The sequence below is a fragment of the Triplophysa dalaica genome, chromosome 12 (assembly GCF_015846415.1).
Source record: "Triplophysa dalaica isolate WHDGS20190420 chromosome 12, ASM1584641v1, whole genome shotgun sequence".
In the NCBI taxonomy this organism is placed as follows: Eukaryota; Metazoa; Chordata; class Actinopteri; order Cypriniformes; family Nemacheilidae; genus Triplophysa; species Triplophysa dalaica.
The window spans coordinates 4,510,170-4,532,821 of record NC_079553.1 but is presented as its reverse complement, the minus strand read 5'-3'; the positions used below and the strand labels follow the sequence as shown (position 1 = coordinate 4,532,821).

The 22,652-nt window shown below is 37.7% G+C and overlaps 3 protein-coding genes across 3 annotated transcripts; all 3 read right to left on the bottom strand.

The window, feature by feature from the left end:
- Positions 1 to 249: 249 nt before the first annotated feature.
- On the bottom strand, positions 250 to 5,156 carry LOC130433447 (complement C1r-A subcomponent-like). Its single transcript, XM_056763325.1, has 11 exons — positions 5,019 to 5,156; positions 4,421 to 4,622; positions 4,113 to 4,287; positions 3,818 to 3,958; positions 3,262 to 3,464; positions 2,255 to 2,402; positions 1,979 to 2,097; positions 1,727 to 1,805; positions 1,470 to 1,604; positions 1,292 to 1,366; positions 250 to 1,186 (listed from the first exon to the last, which is right to left on the bottom strand). The coding sequence occupies exons 1-11, from the start codon at positions 5,051 to 5,053 to the stop codon at positions 420 to 422; spliced, it is 2,079 nt and encodes a 692-aa protein (XP_056619303.1). The 5' UTR covers positions 5,054 to 5,156; the 3' UTR covers positions 250 to 419.
- A 3,329-nt stretch (positions 5,157 to 8,485) lies between these two features.
- On the bottom strand, positions 8,486 to 15,318 carry LOC130433449 (complement C1s subcomponent-like). Its single transcript, XM_056763327.1, has 7 exons — positions 15,179 to 15,318; positions 14,804 to 14,999; positions 13,901 to 14,075; positions 13,679 to 13,801; positions 11,524 to 11,649; positions 11,078 to 11,161; positions 8,486 to 10,540 (listed from the first exon to the last, which is right to left on the bottom strand). The coding sequence occupies exons 1-7, from the start codon at positions 15,211 to 15,213 to the stop codon at positions 9,774 to 9,776; spliced, it is 1,506 nt and encodes a 501-aa protein (XP_056619305.1). The 5' UTR covers positions 15,214 to 15,318; the 3' UTR covers positions 8,486 to 9,773.
- Positions 15,319 to 15,891: 573 nt separating this feature from the next.
- Positions 15,892 to 22,189, bottom strand: LOC130433450 (complement C1s subcomponent-like). The gene is made up of 7 exons (XM_056763328.1): positions 22,038 to 22,189; positions 21,663 to 21,858; positions 20,999 to 21,173; positions 20,788 to 20,910; positions 17,321 to 17,446; positions 17,158 to 17,241; positions 15,892 to 16,852 (listed from the first exon to the last, which is right to left on the bottom strand). The coding sequence occupies exons 1-7, from the start codon at positions 22,070 to 22,072 to the stop codon at positions 16,101 to 16,103; spliced, it is 1,491 nt and encodes a 496-aa protein (XP_056619306.1). The 5' UTR covers positions 22,073 to 22,189; the 3' UTR covers positions 15,892 to 16,100.
- Between the last annotated feature and the right edge of the window lie 463 nt (positions 22,190 to 22,652).

Here is a 22,652-nt window from a genome sequence, read left to right as displayed (position 1 = left end):
GTTGCTCTACACAAAATCCTTAGAAGAGAAGAAAACCCTGCCACACACAAATCTCAGCACACTCAGGTTTGATGTCCACAGGGCTTTTGCACCCATTTTATAACCAAATATTGGGCACTTCAATTAAAAAATACTTATTGTATGTGGCAGGTGAGCAAAGACAGATTCAGTGAATAAAGTAAAATAAAATAATATACTTAATCACATTTGCAGTTAAAAAACATATTTTCCAAAGAAGTATCACAAACATATTTTTCACACAATTAAATGTTTTATTTGATGTTTAGTACAGTCACAACACACATTTAAACTTAACAAAATTTTGAATAAATCTGCAAGTTTGGAAGTTAAAATTTAAGAAGTAAGGTTAATATGTGGAAGTTGCTGTAAAATAAAGACTCAGAGAGGACTCATGTATATCAGTTATTTGCCATAGTTTCCCTGATCCAGTCCAGGTAGTTTCGCACTTTTGTGTAATAACCTTTAAAACTTTTATGACCACATACAGAAGGACCCCATGACACAATGCCCCTCACCTCATAGCGCTGATCTAGAGACGCAGTGCCCAAAGTGGGAAAAAACAACGCACCACCGCTGTCACCTTGACAACTGTCAATTTGTTCATTTTCATTTCCAGCACAGAACATGTTATCAGTTACAGGCATGTCGAAGGACACACATTTTTCAAGGGAATACTCTTCAACACGGCCATGAAGCAAAAGATGACTTTTTGTGTGTTCCTTAATACCTCCAAAACCAGAGATTGTACCCTTCATACCCTCCAACACAGGTCGATCTGATTTTTTTGGTAGACACAACGGCCTGATGTTTGGACCGAGTTTAACTTGTTCGGACATTTTGATCAGGGCGATGTCATTATTGAAGTTACTTTCATGTCCATCTTTACCCACCTTCGCATAGTTTGGGTGAATTATGATTTTCTCAGTTATCAATTCGACTGAACGCTGATCAGTTTCATCAATCATTCCTCCCGTGAATTGCATGGTTGTGTTTTCGTGTCCGTCTACTACATGAGCAGCTGTGAGGGCCCACTGATCACTGATCAGAAAAGCAGAACCTCTAGGATTTGATCTGTGTAAGAGCTTCCAGGGAATCTGTCCCAGTTTGGCTGGCTTCCCACCATAGACTCTTCCACCAAACAGGACCTCTGAGTTCATGCCACACACTGAGAGAAAGAGAGAGGTGTCACTCATTTGGCAATAATGTGTATGCTTGCATGTGTTTTGACTTTCTATCTTAACATAATGTCTAATTTCACCACAGTCATTACCAGGAAGGCAGGGAGGAATGATGTCATTGTGGCCAACTGCTGTCCATTTCCGTTCTCTTGTACAGGTGTATTGAACTAAACGAGTGGAAGGCAGAAAGGAAAGAAAGATTATATTTTAAATTTCAGTTAATGCTGTTAACGTTCTTAAACTCTCTAGAATTAAGGTGTGATAGCTGACCTTGAGGCTTTCCATCAAAAGCATAGAAAGGCTCATTGCAGTGGTACTCTATCTTAGAAAGATAATGATTGTCTGATCCAGAGATATTTGTAACGTTTCCATTTGGCAGGGACTTTGGCCAGCCACAATCAATAACTGCAAAATGTCACAATATAAAGTGTAAAAAAAATGGTTTTGGGGACGCAATGGCATTTTATTTAGGAATGATTTAAAGATAAAAATATCTGTAAATTGATCATATTAAGTGTTTTACTTACTCCTACATGTTGGCAATGTCATGTGCCATTGTCCATTACTCTGACACATGGATAAAAAACTTTTAACTTCTTCTTCTCCCTAATTCAGGGCAAGAGAGAAAATGCCTCCGTTAGATGAATAAATATTACAAGCACATAATGTCAAACTATATGATCATACTCTTAATGTTGGCTTTCAGAAAAGACGGAAGGATTGGACGTATCGATGTATAATCACTTTTGGTGTTCTTGTTTATATGCAAAACTATTCACCATCATGAGTTTGTATCCTGGATCACAATACACCTGAATGTAGTCTCTGTACAAATACTGGGGGTATGTTGGAGTGACTTTTCCATTGCTAATCTTCCCCGGATTTGGACACTTCACCCCTGTGAAAGAGTGTATGTGGTTTAGCACAGATATTTGAGGATTTCATTTACAATATAATAACACACCTTTCTAGATACGACTTTTTCAAATAAATTAGTTTTTTAAATAAGTGTCCATCCATATTGTAGTTCAACTATGTCTATCATTCTCCCTCACTCTGGCTGGTGTAATGTAAGCTCCATCCCTGGCTCTGTCCGTGTCTGTCGGTGTGGTACTCAAGCTGGGTGGTGTGGGAGCCTGTGTGGAAGATACCAGGGCTTTTGTCTCCGCAGAACTTCTCGGGGTCTTTTCCTGGGACAGACACCTAAGAGGATCACAGAAATATTAGAAATAAATAAATGCCACCCTAAGATATATATTATATATATATATATATATATCTTATAATACAAAAAGATTTTAAATTTAAAATTTTTTTTTCAAAAATCATGTTTTTCATTATGTTATACCATGGTCTGTTTGAATACTCCATTATGATTTGCTGGAGGGTGTGCATTAAAACCCTTTAACGCATGGGTAGCTCCAGTCAGTTTGATTAATTCAGATTGGCATTTGAAATAACTTAACAAAATAACTTCCATTTTTACCTGTTTGATCTAAAATTACACTGTGAACATCAATACAAGCTTTAACTTGGCAAATGACCATGGTATAAGCGGGATAATCCACAGCTTGCCGTTGCGTTAAAGGATTTTAATGCACTCCCGCTTCGTGTCGGGTGGTTTAAGGCCTCCACGTCGTGCATTAAAACCCTTTAGCGCATGGCTATCAGTGGATTATCCCTTACATATATAATGTCAGGTGTACAGGAGAAACAATAATTCCTGTGCCAGGATACATTGTTTCTAATAAAGATTCATTGTTTCAAGTCGCTACAAACCTGAATGACTTTCTTTCTTCTGCAGAACACACAAAATATATTTTGAATAAAGTTTGTATCCAAACAACATAGGACACCATTGACTTCCATTGAATAACATTGTATATTGACAATACCTTGTTTGTTTTTCCACAAAATAAAGAAAGTTATTTTCAGAGATTTTACAGAGGAATTTCAAGAGGCTGAATAAATAATGATTTTTACCATTTGTATTACATTTTAATGAGAGATAGCTTTGGTGGATGGAAAGACAAACAGACTTTTGTAGTTAAATATATTATACCTGCAGCCAGTGGAAGAGGCAGGTTGGTCCCTGATTGTTGACTTTCTCAATCTGGAAGGTCTGGCTGAAGTTTAGGGCGATAGTGAAGCCTGGCTGCAAAGAGATGATATAGAGGCATTCCAGATCAAGTGGGGAGGGGTCTGGGTACCCGGGACTGGAGATGATCCCCTCTGGTTCAGTGTACACTCCTCCTCCACAGTCCACTAACAGAATGATTTGCTTGTTATAGTTTATCAGGTTATTTTCTTTCTTTATGTAAAATTGTAAGAAAATTATAAGCTGTCACTGGGACAGTATCCTTTAAAAAGGTCCTAATATAGTACCATTAAGGTACGGATTGGTATACATTTGGTACCAATATGTAACTCTGAGGTACTAATATCCACTCTTTAGGTGAAAATTAATGGTACCCCTCAGTGCTTGGATAGGTTTTGACCATTTTTGTCTGACAGTGTGCATAAAACTGCTTGACCACCTCATAACTACAGTATATAATTACATAAACAGTATTATGTAAACATAATGGCACACAGACATTACTTAATACAACACTTACAGATGCAGGTGCGATTGTCAGGTCTCAGTTGATAACCATGATGACAGGCACACACATAGGAGCCCAAAGTGTTGAGGCATATCTGTGAACATGGGGGATCTGATCCAATCTCCTCACTGGAAGTGGAACATTCATCAATGTCTATGAAAACAAGTATATAAAGTCCATCAGACCATTACCTGATACAGTATACACAGATCACCTTGATATTATAATGGAACTGCTGGATTGTAAGGCACAGAACACTAGATAGTTTGTAACTTATTTAGAAAAGATAAACTGCTATACAACTCACCAACGGCCTGGTAAAAGGCAGTGAAGCCCAGATGAGACTCATGATTTAAGTCATCTGTATGAAAAATCAGCCGGAGACGGTTTCCAGGGGTTAAGATGGGCTTGTGTCCTGGGTGAAACCTGTCTGTGGAATTCTTGCCACAGAACCTCCCCACAACCTTCTCGTCTGACTTAACCTGAACATAAATAATCACAATACAAGACTAACAGCAAAAGGTGCTGTATATGGATTGTACAAAAAAGTCACAGTAGTCAAGTATGAGCCGTTGAGCAAACCAAAAATGGTGCTTTGCAGCGTTATCCACTAACCAAGAGAGAATCATAGTAGCAGTTTTGAGAGGGTTCAATGTCCAGATGATTGAAGGTTAGCTGGATATGATACCCCTTGGGCACATGTAGGTCCCATTGTTCCTGGAGATCTGTAGAATATGGTTGGGGATACAATGGAGAAGACACCTCTCCAAACATGAGCGGCTCACACTCATACACTTTCAGAAATGCCCACAGCAGGCTGGAGCATTGTGTTCAACAGAAAAAAATAGATAAGATGGACATTTGCTGGAATAATTTTAGTAAAGACAAATGGTACATAACACTGGTGTTGTTAGCATTTTGCTTATACACTCTTAAAAAATGCGGTTCAAAGGGTTCTTAGATGCCATAGAAGAACCTTTTCATACCATTAAAAACCTTTAACATCGGAAGAACCTTTCTGTTTCACAATAGAGTCTTTTAGGCGATAAAAGTTTTTCAGATGAACCAAAGATGGTTCTTCTATGGCATCGCCGTGAAGAACCTTTAAAGCAACTTTATTTTCAAGAGTGTATTGTTCAGGTACAGACTTATTTAACCAAAACTGAACTTATATTTAATTATAAAACAATTAGGAATTAAATCAAGAACTCACCAAATGATGAGACATATTTCACCCATGACAGGCATGTAATGCAGTCTAATAATGTGGGTAAAAGCACAGGCATCACAAGTAGAAAACAAGAGTCTAAAAGTCAAGAAAAAGGTAAACTTGTTTGATTTGGCTATGGCAGAAAAAGGTTTTCCCGTAAACCCTGGTATGTTCCACCTGTTTAATCAAACATTAAAGGTTAAAGTCTACAGATACCACATAAAACCACTACCCGAAAACATTCTATTAAATCCATTTAAACCCTTGCATTTTTAAATGTAGGACATTATCTTTGTCAGGTATCAAGAAGCATATTTTTGTCCTTGAAGCAGTCTTGAATTTCTTTGCGATTTACCGTGAATGGTATTGTGTATGAAACTGCAGTATAAAAGTCAGATTTTTATAAAAGGAAAAAATCTGATTTGATGTCAAGTATAAATTATTATTAACATTACATTACATTTACATTTAGGCATTTGGCAGACGCTTTTATCCATAGCAACTTATAGTGCACTTTTTACAGTGACAATCCCCCTGGAGCAACATGGAGTAAAGTGTCTTGCTTAAGGATACACTGGTGATGGCTGCTGGGATCGAACCAGCAACCTTTTGATTTACCAGGTCAGTGGTTTAACCCACTAGACCACCATCTCCACATAACATCCCATCCAATTATTAACATCCCACAAGCGTTTAACCTGGCAATTTACATTTTTGTGAGTAAGAAATAAGACCCTATGTCTTTACACATAAATAGTGTCTTATTGAACAATTGACTTGCATCTCAGTCAGAGAAATAAGTATTTGATCCCCTACCAAGTTGTACCAAACAGCAAGAATTCTGGCTCCACAGATGGTTTATGTACCTATATGGACCACAGATTAGTCCCGTCACTGTAAGAAACAGATGCGATTTCTTTAAGACTGCAAGGGAAGCTCAGCTTCCCCTATAATTGTCAAAAAATGAATGGTCAAATATATGTGCTATTATGTTAAAATTTTATTGACTAAAAATGCGTTAAACACGTTCATCTTGAACGAAAACAATTTCGTTCAGAATCAGCTACTTAGGTCGGCTGACTCGATTTCCTTCTCATTCATTCCCGTAGCGTACAGTGCATTACTCTGTTGAAGCCCAGCGTCCATTGACTTCAATGGGGCTGCTTTAAACAGTTTTTTTCAGTGTTTAGAAACAAGATGGTCATTGGATAATGCTGCGATTATGTCGGTTGGTGTGTGCGTGGTCTTCAGATTATGACGCGTATCACTCTGTGTCTCCATTTCCAACTCAGTCCCATCGCGGATTTTGCATGTGTAGTCGAAAGACAAACTGCTGCAACCTAGGCCTGCACGAACCTTGAATAGGCTACAGACAGAAGCTGTGTAAGGAGTAGGCAACTGTTGGTGCGATTATTTGGAAATAATTCTGATGACACCCACATTTACATCTCGTTTCACCCAGACAATACTAGTGTAGCAGCTCGTATTACAGTCTGCCTAGAAGACATCTCAGATTGGCTGAAAGAGCATCATCCCAGACTGCTACACGATCTCATCATCCAACTTGGCAATTTCACAATCACTCCTTCCATAACAGCTTGTTGAAGCTTGTTAATGATTTCAAGACAGTTGGGACCACAGTTAGCAAGCAAACCATAGGTAACACGTTATGCAACAATAGATCGAAATCCTGAAGCACCCACAAGGTCCTCCTGCCCAATAAGGCCCGTCTGGCTCGTCTGAAGTTTGACAATGAACATCAAAATGATGTTTTTCTCTGCTACGGGTACAGGATGACTTTCACCGCATTGAGGGGCTGAGGGACGATAAGTTATGTTTTGCTCGGGGATCAAACACTTATTTCACTGACTACAATGCAAATACATTTATAACCTTTATATAAAATTTTCCCCTTATTTTTTTTATATTCTGTCTCTATCAGTTGAAACAAACCTACACTGTAAAACGTTGCTGTAATTTCGTAGCAGGTTTGCCAGTAACTTACTGTTGAATAACTTTACAATTTTGTTTTAAGCATAAGCTTACCTTGTTTACATATTTTCCTTTCATAAAACAAGACTAAATATCTTAGGTCACTTTTCTTGTAATGCAAATGTATCATAATTTAAGAGGTTTTAAATATTTTTTGCCAGAAAACAAGACAAAAATACTCGGTTAAAATGTCGTTTTTTTTGCCGTTGATGCTGTGCTATTGCCAGTGTCTTCTTGCTCATTTTTATTCTCAAAAGTCAAAATGTTTAAAAATTGATTAAAGTATTTGAAAACTGTACTTATACGAAAGTAGGATTAAGAAGTAATTAAAACTACAGTAAGTTACTGATAAACATACTGCAAAACTACAGCAACTTTAACAGTGTGCCATAAAAATTATAAACCCTTCATTTCTTTGTAAGCAGGCAAACTTACAAAATCAGGCAAATTAATTTCCCTCACTGTATTATAGTTTTTCTCGATTGCTTGAACACATTTCTTGAATCACTGCAACATAGTCTTAGACACTGGTGAGATCAATAAAAAAAAACACTGTTACTATAACCTTATATTGGATTTAAGAACAATTTGACAGCTTATTGTTATATACAACATAAAAGAGAGCACTTAGAGCAAAATGCAAGAATGAGCTTTAGGAAAAATACAAATAAAACATTAAACTACTTGTAGATGAAGATGGTCTAACAAGACAAGAAAAGTTCAAAAACCAAAGAACAATATGAACTGGTCATGCAACACAATACAGTACACAACTGCACCAATTACTTTTACATTCAGGAATTCAGGCGACTTACAGAGAAGTTAAAGGAAACAATACAGTGAAGTAATTAGTCAATAGGAGGAAATATGGCATCTTCTACACCTTTGGCCCAATTTCGTAAACGTATACCGTATTTTCTGCAAAATATAGGTAAAGGGAAAAAAGGGTGTACACGTGCTACAGTTTCCTGAAGAGTAGTGAAATTTCTCTCATATGAAGTGTGTACTGTGATTATACTGTATGTTTACAGTAAGTAGTATAAAACCCAGTAGATGATTCTAGGATGCACAATAACCTGTGCTCCTATTGATATTCTCCTGAGATTCTGATTGGTGTGTCATCAGTTTTGCCACTGAATGTTTACTGATAGATAAATGTGTGCTTTTTGAGTTTACATCTTGACACTTCAGTTCATTATACGGTGTGATTGTGTTTTCTGAATGATAACATGGTTAAACCTTTGCAAAATGAGTTAGTTTTTTTCTGAGGTTTTAACAAGTTTGTGTGTGGTTCTGAGAATGTGTTTATGAAAATTGTGAATTTTTTCATGAATTGTGTTTTGCAATTAACAAAAACTGTAACTGCCTAATTGGAAAAAACCCGATTTCTATTTTTTTTTAAACAGAGTTATATGTTTTTGCAAATGATCTCTTCATTTGTTGTTAATCATAAAATGCATTCTGCTTAAAAGCAGGTCTAAAAGTTAAAACCAAAATGAGTTTAATTTTGTATGGCTTATAAAAGCACAAATAAAACTGGAGAAGCAACAGAAAGAAGGGAGAAAAAACACCATGTAAATGAGAAGACAACAAAGAACAGAATTTGAGGTTAAGAGTCTGTGATACGCTGGTCCCTGTCGAGTTTGGCCTGGACTCCAGCTTTCAAAGGATAAGCTGGAGGGAATGGATGTGTTCATCATGCTTCATTTATGCCTTGCTTTAATATCATCATCCCCCATATTACTAGATTATAATAATTCCCGAGACAGTCAGACATACATGCAATACAATCAACAGTGCATGTAAAACAATATGAAATAGACTGTTAAATCATAGTGTATGAACTATACAGATAAATTAATTTTACATAGATATACAAATAAAAAAAGTGACTCTTGATTAAGAAGTACCACTTAACAGTAAGGTTGTATTTGTTAACAGTAGAAATTTCATTAACATTACATAGCTAAAATGTGTTTTTTCAGCATTTATTAATCATTGTTAATGTAAATTAATGTCAGTAAAGTTATTCATGTTAGTTCATGGTGTTCTACCTTATGCAGACACAACAATTGATTTACAAAATGTTTAAGTAAATGTTGAAATTAACATGAATTTAAGATTAATAAATGGGGTAGAGGTATTACTGTTAGTTCACTAATTGTTAACAAATACAACCTAATTGTAAAGTGTTACCGAAGTACAGAAACAGACTATTATGCCATGTCTGCTGTATCAACTGTTTACACTATGAAATGTTTTTGTTCCAATATCAACCTTGACTAGTTAAACAGATTCAAGGATAGACATGAGACAGCTCTTTAAATTCATTCAAATAAATTATATAAAACTACATAAAGTAATAATATTGACTGATCAACAGTATTACAGTATTACAGTACTACAGTGTTACAGTATTACACTATTAAAAATTTGAGAGTTATAAATGAAATCACAGATTTTAAAGTTAGACTTTGTATTTTGAAGTCAATTCCACTTTAGAACACACGTTTATTATACAAAGTGTTTAGTTTAATTACATTAGAAGTAACTGTAATTAAACCACAGAAAAAAAATTGGTAATCCCTTACTTTACTTTTTTTAACACAAGTAATTAAATTACAATAACTTACAACTTAGTAACTAGTAAACACTGTAAACCCAACACTGTATAAGAGTGACATACAGTGAAAAAATTATACAAAAAGGCTCTCCAGGTTAAAGTATATGAGGGGAAATAATGACTGACAAAGGACAGCTGACATATTAGTTTCTTGCCATAGTTTCCCTGATCCAGTCCAGGTAGTTTCGCACTTTTGTGTAATAACCTTTAAAACTTTTATGACCACATACAGAAGGACCCCATGACACAATGCCCCTCACCTCATAGCGCTGATCTAGAGATGCAGTGCCCAAAGTAGGAAAAAACAACGCACCACCGCCGTCACCTTGACAACTGTCAATTTGTTCATTTTCATTTCCAGCACAGAACATGTTATCAGTTACAGGCAGGTCATAGGACAAACATTTTTCAAGGGAATACTCTTCAACACGGCCATGAAGCAAAAGATTACTTTTTGTTTCTTGCTTAATACCTCCAAAACCAGAGATTGTACCCTTCATACCCTCCAACACAGTTCCATCTGATTTTTTTGGTAGACACAACGGCCTGATGTTTGGACCGAGTTTAACTTGTTGGGACATTTTGATCAGGGCGATGTCATTATCAAAGTTAATTTCATGTCCATATTTACCTATGTTCTCATAGTTTGGGTGAATTATGATTTTCTCAGTTATTAATGTGACTGAACGTTGATCAGTTTCATCAATCATTCCTCCAGTGAACTGCATGGTTTGGTTTTCGTGTTCATCCACTAGATGAGCAGCTGTGAGCGCCCACTGATCACTGATCAGAAAAGCTTGACCTCTAGGATTTGATCTGTGTAAGAGCTTCCAGGGAATCTGTCCCAGTTTGGCTGGCTTCCCACCATAGACTCTTCCACCAAACAGGACCTCTGAGTTCATGCCACACACTAAGGAATAAACAGTGAATTTCAACGATAAGAAAGAGAATTGATCAAAATGAGAAAATTGTGTAATGTACAGTATAATGTAAATACCATCCTAATTTTTAAATTTAAAATCATTATCATCTAAATCATTATTGCAAAATTATAGCGCAGAATATAATTTCATACTGACAGTAGACAAAAGCTTGCCGCTGCCCCTAGAGATGCTTTCATTTATTTATTGAATATATTTCAGTCTGTTCCCTTAAATACGGCTATGTCTTCAAAATACTTGGGATATAGTGCACAAGTCGTATTCTAGGAGTCTTCAAGGAGTAGTTCACTTCGAAATAAGCCCCCATTGACTTTCCATTGTAGGATAAAAAATACCTTCAATGGGAAAGTCAATGGGGGTTTATTTTGAAGTGAAATCCTACCATGTATCCTTTTTTATCTTGTAGTCTTTAAATTCCTTTGTATACAAATCACATAAGTATTTGTAAATAATGACAAATATTGTACGAGCATTTGTTTTTGATTTCTCAGAAAATCAGAGTTTACCTGGTTCACACATACGTGAATCCTCAGAAAGTTTTTGACCACTCTCAGATACCCAATTACCACTTGCATCACAGGAGAAATTGTCTAAGAAGGAAAGAAGATACAGGTGTGAAAGTCATTAAAATTTTATGCAAGCATCTAATCCCGTGGTTCTCAAACTGGGGGCTCCAAGATGGATTCAGGGTGGCCACAGATTTTGTGGTATTTAATGAATTATCAAAATTTATCATATATTTTATTCAATTAAACTTAAAAAAGAGCACCAGCCCCAAAAAATATGTTCCAGCATTATATCACATCACTGAATATGTTTTTAATTAAAACTCTAAGTTAAATTTCATTAGTCTTTATTTGGGGGGCCGCAAAGCAATGCACACTACACAAAGGGGGCCTTACAATACAAAAGTTTGAGAACTAATCGTCTGATCAGTGTAGTTTACACTTACCATTTCCAGTCATCTGGTAATATTGAGATGAACACTTGAGGGTGATTTGTTCTTGGAAAGTTGTAAGAGGTTCTTTCACTGTTAGCTCTGCCATATCTGGAAGCTTTGGAATTTTACAATCCACAACTGAGAAGACAAAACAGACTGATTATTACCAATACATGTTAATGACAGTTTGCTGCATGTTGATATAAATCTTAAAACACAGCTTAAAGCAACTAGTAGGGGACATGGTTATCCTCCACACCACTTCACCACCACCTCCATCCTGAAACTGAGATTTTTAAGATTAAACAATGCTTTTTGACCCATTACACCACACAGTCAGACATGTCACCTAAATACAATTTACCACCTGTTCTGAGGTCTGGTCTGAACAGAAACTGAACCTTGTGGTTATGCTCTTATTATTTATCATTTCTGCTAGTTGAAGAGCTGATTAGAATTTTGTTAGCAATGCATTAAAAAAAGAATCTTAACAGAGTTTGTGGTAGGTTGAACTTCTTCAGCTGATGTAAGAAGTACATACTCTGCTGGGCTTTTTTAGCAATGGAACCAATGCGATTGTCCCACTTCAGGTCCTGAGAGATGGAGGTGCCCAGGAACCTGAATGACTCCACTGCTTCCACAGTGCTGTTCATGATGGTGAGAGGGGGGAGTGCAGGGGGGTTTCTCCTGAAGTCCACACTTATCTCCACTGTTTTAAGTGTGTTCAGCTCCAAGTTATTATGAATGCACCAGACAGCCCGCTGCTCAACCTCCTGTCTGTGTGCAGTCTCATCACCATTCCTGGATGAGGCCAATGAATGTGGTGTCGTCTGCGAACTTCAGAAGTCTGAAAGAAGGGTCCTGGGAAGTGCAGTCATTGGAATACAGGGTGAAAAGCAGTGTGGAGAGAACTCACCCCTGGGGGGCACCAGTGCTGATTGTGCGGATGCTGGATTGGAGTTTACCCATCCCCACTAACTGTTGCCTGTCTGTCAGAACGCTGGTGATCCCCTGACAGATTGAGCCAGGAACCGATAGCTGGGTTGACCTTGTGGTGTTGATGGTGTTGAAAGCGGAGCTGAAGTCCACAAACAAGATCCTCACATAGGTCCCTGGTCTATCCAGATGTTTCAGGACCAAATGCAGCCCCATGTTAACTGCATCCTCAACAGACCTGTTTTCTCTGTAGGCAAACTGCAGGGGTTCAAGTAAGGGTTCAGTGATGTCCTCCAGATAGGCCAATACCAGTCCTTCGAATGACTTCATGACCACAGATGTGAGAGCGACGGGTCTGTAGTTATTCAGTCCTGTGAATGTGGGTTTCTTTGGGATGGGGATTATGGTGAAGCTTGAAACAGGAAGGAACTTTGCACATCTCTAGTGATCTGTTGAAGATCTGTGAGAAGATGAAGAATAGCACAGCTTATAAAATAGGTTGGGGAGATAGCATCTGAGCCTGGTGCTTTTCTTGTCTTTTGTTCCCTAAAGACTCGGCACACATCCTCTTCACTGAACTGAAGGTGCTATGTGTAGAGAGAATGTCAGAGTTGATGTGAGGTGTTAGTTAGCATTTTCAAATCGGCAGTAAAAGTCATTCAGATCATCGACCAGGTGTTGATTGCCTGCAAAAATTGGGGGAAGGTTGCTAGTAGTTAGTGTTGTCTTTCAGGCCTTTTCAGACAGACCTTTTCTTAGCCATTCTGATCTCCTTTGACAATGTGTTCCTAGCCTGCCTGTACAATACTTTGTCAACTTTTCTATAGGGATCCTCATTGGCTTGGTGAATCTGTCTAAATTTTGCTGAGAAACCATGGTATATCATTGTTGAATTTTAAGGAAATCCTAGTAGGAAGGCACAAATCCTCACAGAAACTGATGTATGAAGCTAAAGTCTCTGTGAGCTCGTCCAGATAGGTGGTAAACAGCTTCAAAACACTCAATCGGTGCACTCGAAACAGGCTTGTAAGGCGTGCTCTGTTTCATTGGTCCAACTTTTACAGTATTTTGTTTCTGCCTGTGGGCTGGGATAAGGTGAACCAGGCAGTGATCCGACAGTCCTAAAGCTGCTATAGGGACAGCGCGGTATGCATTCTTTATTGTGGTGTCGAAATGGTCCAAACAAAAAGCTGTCACTGAATTGTGTTTACATTCATAGACTGAACATTACCTGTGCAGGTGTGCTGATCGAGGTTGAGGAAATACCCTGGTCTGCAGAAACAGCGATAACCTCCAATGTAGTTATTGCAGAGTTGAGTGCACTTATTATCAGGGTCTTTACATTCATCAACATCTGAACGACAGCAGAATTACAGGCTAAATGTTAGACAGGCCTATACTTAAACATTTAGGTTCTCGTTTGTGTATCCTAAACATGATGATTTAAACTTACCAACAGCCTGGAAAAATGCAGTGAAGCCGAGATGTGAATTGCGTTTTGTGTCTTCTGTTTGAAAAATCACCTTGAGACGGTTTCCATGGGCTAAGACGGACTTATCTCCGGGGTGAAATCTGTCTGTGGAATTCTGGCCACAGAACTTTCCCTGAATCTTCTCATCAAAAATAACCTGAACATATAGAAAATAGTCATCTAAAATCATTTGTGTTCTACTGTTCTAGAAACAAACGGTTTTAATACAACTAAATTAGACATCCATTTTGGATGGATCATGTCTGGCATCTATCATAGCATTTTTTTCCCACGGCCAGAGAATACACTTTGGATAGACTGACAGTCCATCAAAAGTCACACGCATGCACATTGCACACACATGTATGTTTTATTATCTCCTTGGGGACAGTCCATAAGCGTAATGAGTTGTATACTGTACAAACTGTATTTTCATCCCCTAACTCAGGGGTGTCCAATGTCGATCCTGGAGGGCCACAGTCCTGCAGAGTTTAGCTCCAACTTGGCTCAACACACCTGTTTGGAAGTTTCTAGTCTGCTTTGTGAGACCTTGATTAGCTGTTCAGGTGTGTTTGATTAGGGTTGAAGCTAAACTTTGCAGGACAATCCCTCCAGGATTGACTAAGGACATCCCTGCCCTAATCCAACCCCGAAACCTAAAGATCGTAGAAAACCTTTCAAAAATTATCGTTCTGTATAATTTATAGGCTTTTGTGCCCGTGGGGACCTCAATTTTGGTCCCCACAGTGACACTGGTCCGCATGAGCATATAAAACACTAACATATAAAAGTCCACAGGCACACACACAGTTGTGCAGAACTCACATGCTATATTTAATGAGCCATTTGGGCAAACCCAATATTCTTTAATGAAACATCACTAACCATAACTGAATTGTTAAGACAGTTTGGAGAGGCCTCAATGTCCAGATGATTGAATGTTAGCTGGATCTTATACCCCATTGGCACTTCCAGGTCCCATTGTTCATTGAGATTTCCAGAATATGGTTGAGGATACCGTGGAGAAGACACCTCTCCAAACATGAGCGGCTCACACACATTCACAAATACCCACAGCAGGCTGCATCATTGTGTTCGACAGAAAAAGGTGGACATATTTTATACTGGAATAATTTAGTAAAGAGGGACTCCAGTCCTACTGGTGTTGTTAGCATTTTGCCCTACTGTTATTTTAAGTGTTTAACAAATTCAGAATTTTACTTGAATTATAATATAAGGAATTAAATAAAAACAACTTACCAAATTATGTGAAATGTTTCACCCATGACAGGCATGTAATGCAGTCTAAAAATGTGGGTAAAATCAAAGGCAGCACAGAAACAAGAGTCTAAAAGTCACTAACAATATTAACTTGTTTTCTTTGGCAATGGAAGAAAAAGAGGGGGAGATGAAGTCAACCTTTTCCCGTAAACCCTGTTGTGTTTAACCTTTTTAATCAAACAGTACGAGTTAGTCTACAGAGACCACATAATACCACTTCCCAAATATAACCTATTATAATACTTACATTTTTACATGTAATACATTATCTTTGACAGCTTTATAGGAGTGCTTTTATCCTTTAGGCAATCTTAAAGTTTTCTCATTTAGGGGTGGACAAGGGCTTAAGCCTAGTCTCAGACTAATTTAAATGTAAGCGTTGTCTTGATCGTAAATAACTTGCACTGGCATATCTTAAAATATATCAGCGCAATTGTTGTGTCTCATGATGCACACTAGTAATGTTTCCTTGTAAAGTATGTCTTAAAAAATGACTTAAATATACTCCTTTCAGGCCTAGTCCTGGTTTAAAATAACCCCTGTCCAGGAAACTGCCCCTCAATGTTTAGAAGTTATTGCTTTTTATAATGACTGGTATTGAAAGTTTTATGTGTAAAAGTACATTTTTTTTTAATAATAGGGCTTCACAAACATTTGCCATGCCATTGTTACATTGGTGAAAAAAGACACAATTTCTTTAAGTGTTTAAACTTTTTTATTATGAAGATGAAACAGAGACACTGGCTATAAAAAAATACAAACGCCAAACAATGTTTATCTAAATAGTAGTGTCGTATACATGTTGATCAGAGATTAAGTCAATGACTGAAGGTAACATGACTGATGTGCGATACAATAATGACAGACAGGTAAAGCTGAATGCTATTTCAATGTGCTGATGCTAGTTCTGTGCAATGGTTTGTTTGATCCAGTCGATGTAGTTATGGACTTTAGTGTAGAAACCTTTATACCTTTGATCTCCACATTTAGAAGGACCCCACGATACAAGACCAAGAAGTCTAAAGGGTTCATTTGCAGAGTTCTGCAGGAGTCTGGGGTAAATAAATGGACCACCGCTGTCACCTTTACAACTATCAACACCATCATCATTTCCAGCACAGATCATGTTATCAGTTACAGTCTGACCAAATGAATCACATTTATGAAGAGGATGTATTTTAACATCCCCATAAAATAAAACTTGACTCCTTTTGTTTTTGTGAGTTGCTCCAAACCCTGAGACTGTGCCTTCTAATCCCTCCACTATTGGTTTATCTGGTAGACACACCGGCCTGAGGTTTAGACCAAGTGGCACTCTTTCTGTCATTTTGATCAGTGCAATGTCATTATCAAAGTTTTTTGGATCGCCATTTTTGCCCACTTTTTCATAATCTGGATGAATTATTATCTTTTTTGTCTCCATGGTGACTATGTTTTTGTCTTGAGCATCGATCATTCCCCCTAACCAATTCATTGTGTCATCTTCGTATCCATCTGCTAAACTAGCTGTCGTGAGCGCCCAATAATCACTGATCAGAACTGCACCACCTCTAGGATTTGATCTGTGTAAGAGCTGCCAGGGAATCTGTCCCAATAGGGCTGGTTTTCCACCAAAGACTCTTCCACTAGCAATCTCTGTATTCATTCCACACACTGTAAAAAAACAAAGACATGAAAGAGAATGAAAACAATTTTACTTCCCAACAATAAACGTAAATATACCCCGGAAATAAACCTTATGCACCCTTATCACACCCTTATTTTAATCTTCATGACTTTAATCTTCGAGCCCTTGGTCCCCATTCACATTCATTGTATGATAGAAGGAAGCTTTGACATACATTAGCTAAACTCCTTTTATGTTATCTGAAGACAAGATGCATGTTTGTATGATATGACCATTTTCACTTTCAGAGTGTTTATGTGATTATTAAGGAATTCAGGACATCTATGTGTACCTGGTTCACATATACGCAAATCTTCAGAAAGGTTTTGACCACTCTCAGATACCCAGGTACCACTGGCATCACAGGTGAAAATACCTTAGGAGAATGAAGATAAACACAGGTGTAAAAGTTACTTTTCATCAGTATAGTTTACACATAACCAGACGCATCTCACCCTTTCCAGTCATCCGGTAATATTCAGAGATACACGTGAGAGTGATTTTTTTCTGGTAAGTTGTTTGAGGATCTTCCACTGTTAGTTCTGTCACATCTGGAAGATTTGGGTTTCCACAATCTACAGCTGAGGGGGAGATAAAGGGGGAGATCATTTCTCTGAAACAATCTAAACAGCTGGCTCATAGAAACTTTTTTGGTTGTTTTCCCCAAATGTCAAATCCTCAAAAGCCTTGTTGATTATAAAAAAATATTGTTCAGAATTCAAGAAAAACCAAAGTGGGAAAGACAAAGGAAAATGTTTTCTTACGTTCACATTTGAAAACCAGACTCCACTGTCCAGTGGTTTTGCATGTGGATCTGTACTCACGTTTCTTTATGTATTTGAACATTTTAATTGACATAGGGTGAGTTTCACCAACAATTTAAATTAAATAAAGCAGAGGTTAAATCTAATCTATGGGGTTTTGTTTATTCTAGTTTTAGTTTTTTTTTAGCTGTGTTGCACCACTTCACAACGGACAAGCCAGGCTGGAGGTCCGGCATGCCCCCTCACAATCTAGTCTTTGGATGCTTATTCATTTATAATAAATGCCATTTTATGAGTAACGCCACAAACACAGTATCTGTCTTTGCTTGTTTAGCCACAAATTTGTATGTATGTTTATTTTTTTACTTACAGTTGTGTTCAAAATTATTCAACCCCCAATGCTGTAAATGGTTTTATGGAATTTAGTGTACATTTGTAATTGTATTCAGAATGAAATCCTACAAGGACTTCTTAAAGAACCATATGCAATTAAAATGACATCAATTAGTTTTGTAATACAGTAGTAAATGTTTCTTTTGTGAATTCTTCATTGACATAATTATTCAACCCCATAAAGACTACCACTCTGAAGAACAGAGGTTCAATGAAGTGTTTTCAATCAGATATTGAAAACACTTGTGGATATCAGGGAGCAGCAATAAAGCCTAATAAGCACCAATTAGGCAGCTTTAAAATGACTGTGATACTCAGCTCCTTCTAGACATTTACTGGTGTGGTTACAAACATGGTGAGGTCAAGAGAATGGTCCAGGAAGACAAGAAAACAGGTGATTACTCTTCACAGGAAGGGCAATGGCTATAAGAAGATTGCAAAGATGTTAAACATACCAAGAGACACCATAGGAAGCATCATTAGCAAATTCAAGGCAAAGGGCACTGTTGAAACGCTACCTGGTCGTGGCAGAAAGAAGATGCTGACTTCGACTGCTGTGCGCTACCTGAAGCGTAGAGTGGAGAAAAGTCCCCGTGTGACTGCTGAGGAACTGAGAAAAGATTTGTCAGATGTGGGTACTGAAGTTTCTGCTCCGACAATACGGCGCACCCTGCGTAATGAAGGTCTCCATAACAGAACTCCCAGGCGCACCCCCTTGCTGTCCCCAAAGAATAAGAAGAGTCGACTGCAGTATGCCAAAAGTCATGTGGACAAACCACAGAAGTTTTGGGATAATGTTCTGTGGACTGATGAAACAAAATTAGAACTGTTTGGGCCCATGGATCAACGCTATGTTTGGAGGAGGAAGAACAAGGCCTTTGAAGAAAAGAACACCTTGCCTACTGTGAAGCATGGCGGGGGGTCAATCATGCTTTGGGGCTGTTTTGCTTCTGCAGGTACTGGGAAGCTTCAGCGTGTGCAAGGTACCATGAATTCTCTTCAGTACCAGGAGATATTGGATCACAATGTGATGCAGTCCGTCACAAACCTGAGGCTTGGAAGATGTTGGACCTTTCAACAGGGCAATGATCCCAAGCATACCTCCAAGTCCACTAGAGCATGGTTGCAGATTAAAGGCTGGAACATTTTGAAGTGGCCATCGCAGTCACCAGACTTAAATCCGATTGAGAACCTCTGGTGGGACTTAAAGAAAGCAGTTGCAGTGCGCAAGCCTAAGAATGTGACTGAACTGGAGGCTTTTGCCCATGATGAATGGGCGAAGATACCCGTAGATCGCTGCAAGACACTTGTGTCAAGCTATGCTTCATGTTTTAAAGCTGTTATAACTGTAAAAGGATGTTGTACTAAGTACTAAGATTGAATGTCACTTGGGGGTTGAATAAAACTGATAATGATGTGAGCTCAGAAAAGACATTTGTGGTCATTTCATTATAAATGTTATGTTATATTTGTCTGACCTACAGGTGCCTCTTTGATTTAATTGTAAGCAGGATGACTGAATGATCATAATCAATGTCAAACCGACCAAAACAATCAATTTCAGTGGGGGTTGAATAATTTTGAACACAACTGTAAAACCCCATACCTGCAAGTTGAAATAGCAAACATCATTAATATTAATGTAGATTACTATTTAAAGAACCAGAAAGAGCAAACTTTTTAAGTTAGCCGCAACATAATTAGTTTAAGGGGTCATATGGCTGAAACACGTGTTTTTCTATGTCTTTGGTGTGTTATAAGTTGCTCATGCATGTATTAGACACTTAAAATTGCAAAAATGGAAGTGTCAGAAGAAAAGATGCATTATATCTAAAAAGCAAATGCGAACCCATACCTGCCTGAAACTCCTCGTGTATCCACATCCCAAGCATGTACGTCACTTTGTGGTATGATTTGACTAAGACCGCCCAAATGTATACGTAAGTAAGGGGGCGGTCTTGTAAATCTCATTGTACCGTCGCCGGCTCAACCTGATGTTCCGAATATGGTAAGAGGTGTTTCATTACCGACCATTACCGACGTGCATTATTCGACCAATCACTATGCAATAGTGACCTGGCCAATCAAAGCACACCTCGCTTTTCAGAGTGATGAGCTTTGTAAAACATCAGCACTTTTCAGAGAGGCGGAGCACTGAATGTGGAAAATACAGCGCTTTTTACCTCAAATCGTGAATGCACATTGTTTTACATCTAAAAGCAAACAATAATATTAGTTTCAGCCGAGTCAAATGACCCCTTTAAAATACCTTGATTTAATCTAGCTTTTAACCAAATGGTTGTTGGTACAACCCACCCATAAGATTGAAGAGTTACCAAAATACTGTATTGTAACTAACAAAAATAATATATCTTTGCTATCCTGCCGAAATGCTTGATGTCCAAATTTGAGGTTTGCAGTCGAGGACTTACAAATTTGTTTAATGTTTAGACTTTTGCAGTTCTCAGAAATAAACATAAATGGTGATTTATACGGCTGAAGGAAGTTGTTAGGCACAATACAAATCAGTTACCACACAATACAAATATTTAAGCCAAAAAATATGTATCAATGCAACTATAGATGTTTATAACTAACTTTACATATATTTAAAGATATATCTATAAATATGAAAAAAATCTAAACAAAAGTAAATCCATTTAGTGTAAATTTTGAAAAATTATAATTGAGTGCTTAGAACCTTATGCAAAGTTATGTTGCTTAAAACTTGTGATGTCATATAATATAGAGTAGGAGAAAAATACCTGTGCAGGTGTGCTGATCGGGGTCGAGAAAATACCCTGGTCTGCAGAAACAGCGATAACCTCCAATGTAGTTATTGCAGAGTTGATTGCACTCATTTTCAGGGTCTTTACATTCATCAACGTCTGAAAGGCAGCAGAAGTACAGGCCAAATGTTAGATGGGCCTATACTAAAACATTTAGGTTCTCATTTGTGAGATTATTTAATCTTACCAACAGCCTGGAAAAATGCAGTGAAGCCGAGATGTGAATTGCGTTTTGTGTCTTCAGTCTGAAAAATCACCTTGAGACGGTTTCCAGGGGCTAAGACGGGCTTATCTCCTGGGTGAAATCTGTCTGTGGAATTCTGGCCACAGAACTTTCCCTCAATCTTCTTATCAGAAATAACCTGAACATACAGAAAATAATCATCTAAAATCATTTGTGTTCTACTGTTCTAGAAACAAATGGTTTAAACTAATTTAGACGTCCATTTTGGATGGATCAGTCCTAGCGTCTATCCTAGCATTTTAGGCCACAGCCAGAAAATACACCCTGGATAGACTGACAGTCCATCAAAGGTCACACGCATGCACACACATGTATGTTTTATTATCTCTGTTGGGACACTCCATAGGTGTAATGAGTTGTATACTGTACAAACTGTATTTTTATCCCCTAACCCAACCCCTAAACCAAAAATTATCGTTCTGTATAATTTATAGGCTTTTGTGCCCGTGGGGACCTCAATTTTGGTCCCCACAGTGACACGGGTCCGCATGAGCATATAAAACACTCACATATAAAAGTCCACACGCACACACACAGCTGAACTCAGATGCTTTATTTAATGAGCCATTTGGGCAAACCCAATATCATTTAATGAAACATCACTAACCATAACTGAATTGTTAAGACAGTTTGGAGAGGCCTCAATGTCCAGATGATTGAATGTTAGCTGGATCTTATACCCCATTGGTACTTCCAGGTCCCATTGTTCATTGAGATTTCCAGAATATGGTTGAGGATACCGTGGAGAAGACACCTCTCCAAACATGTGCGGCTCACACACATTCACAAATACCCACAGCAGGCTGCATCATTGTGTTCGACAGAAAAAGGTGGACATATTTTATACTGGAATAATTTAGTAAAGAGGGACTCCAGTCCTACTGGTGTTGTTAGCATTTTGCCCTACTGTTATTTTAAGTGTTTAACAAATTCTGAATTTTACTTGAATTATAATATAAGGAATTAAATAAAAACAACTTACCAAATTATGTGAAATGTTTCACCCATGACAGGCATGTAATGCAGTCTAAAAATGTGGGTAAAATCAAAGGCAGCACAGAAACAAGAGTCTAAAAGTCACTAACAATATTAACTTGTTTTCTTTGGCAATGGAAGAAAAAGAGGGGGAGATGAAGTCAACCTTTTCCCGTAAACCCTGTTGTGTTTAACCTTTTTAATCAAACAGTACGAGTTAGTCTACAGAGACCACATAATACCACTTCCCAAATATAACCTATTATAATACTTACATTTTTACATGTAATACATTATCTTTGACAGCTTTAAAGGAGTGCTTTTATCCTTTAGGCAATCTTAAAGTTTTCTCATTTAGGGGTGGACAAGGGCTTAAGCCTAGTCTCAGACTAATTTAAATGTAAGCGTTGTCTTGATCGTAAATAACTTGCACTGGCATATCTTAAAATATATCAGCGCAATTGTTGTGTCTCATGATGCACACTAGTAATGTTTCCTTGTAAAGTATGTCTTAAAAAATGACTTAAATATACTCCTTTCAGGCCTAGTCCTGGTTTAAAATAACCCCTGTCCAGGAAACTGCCCCTCAATGTTTAGAAGTTATTGCTTTTTATAATGACTG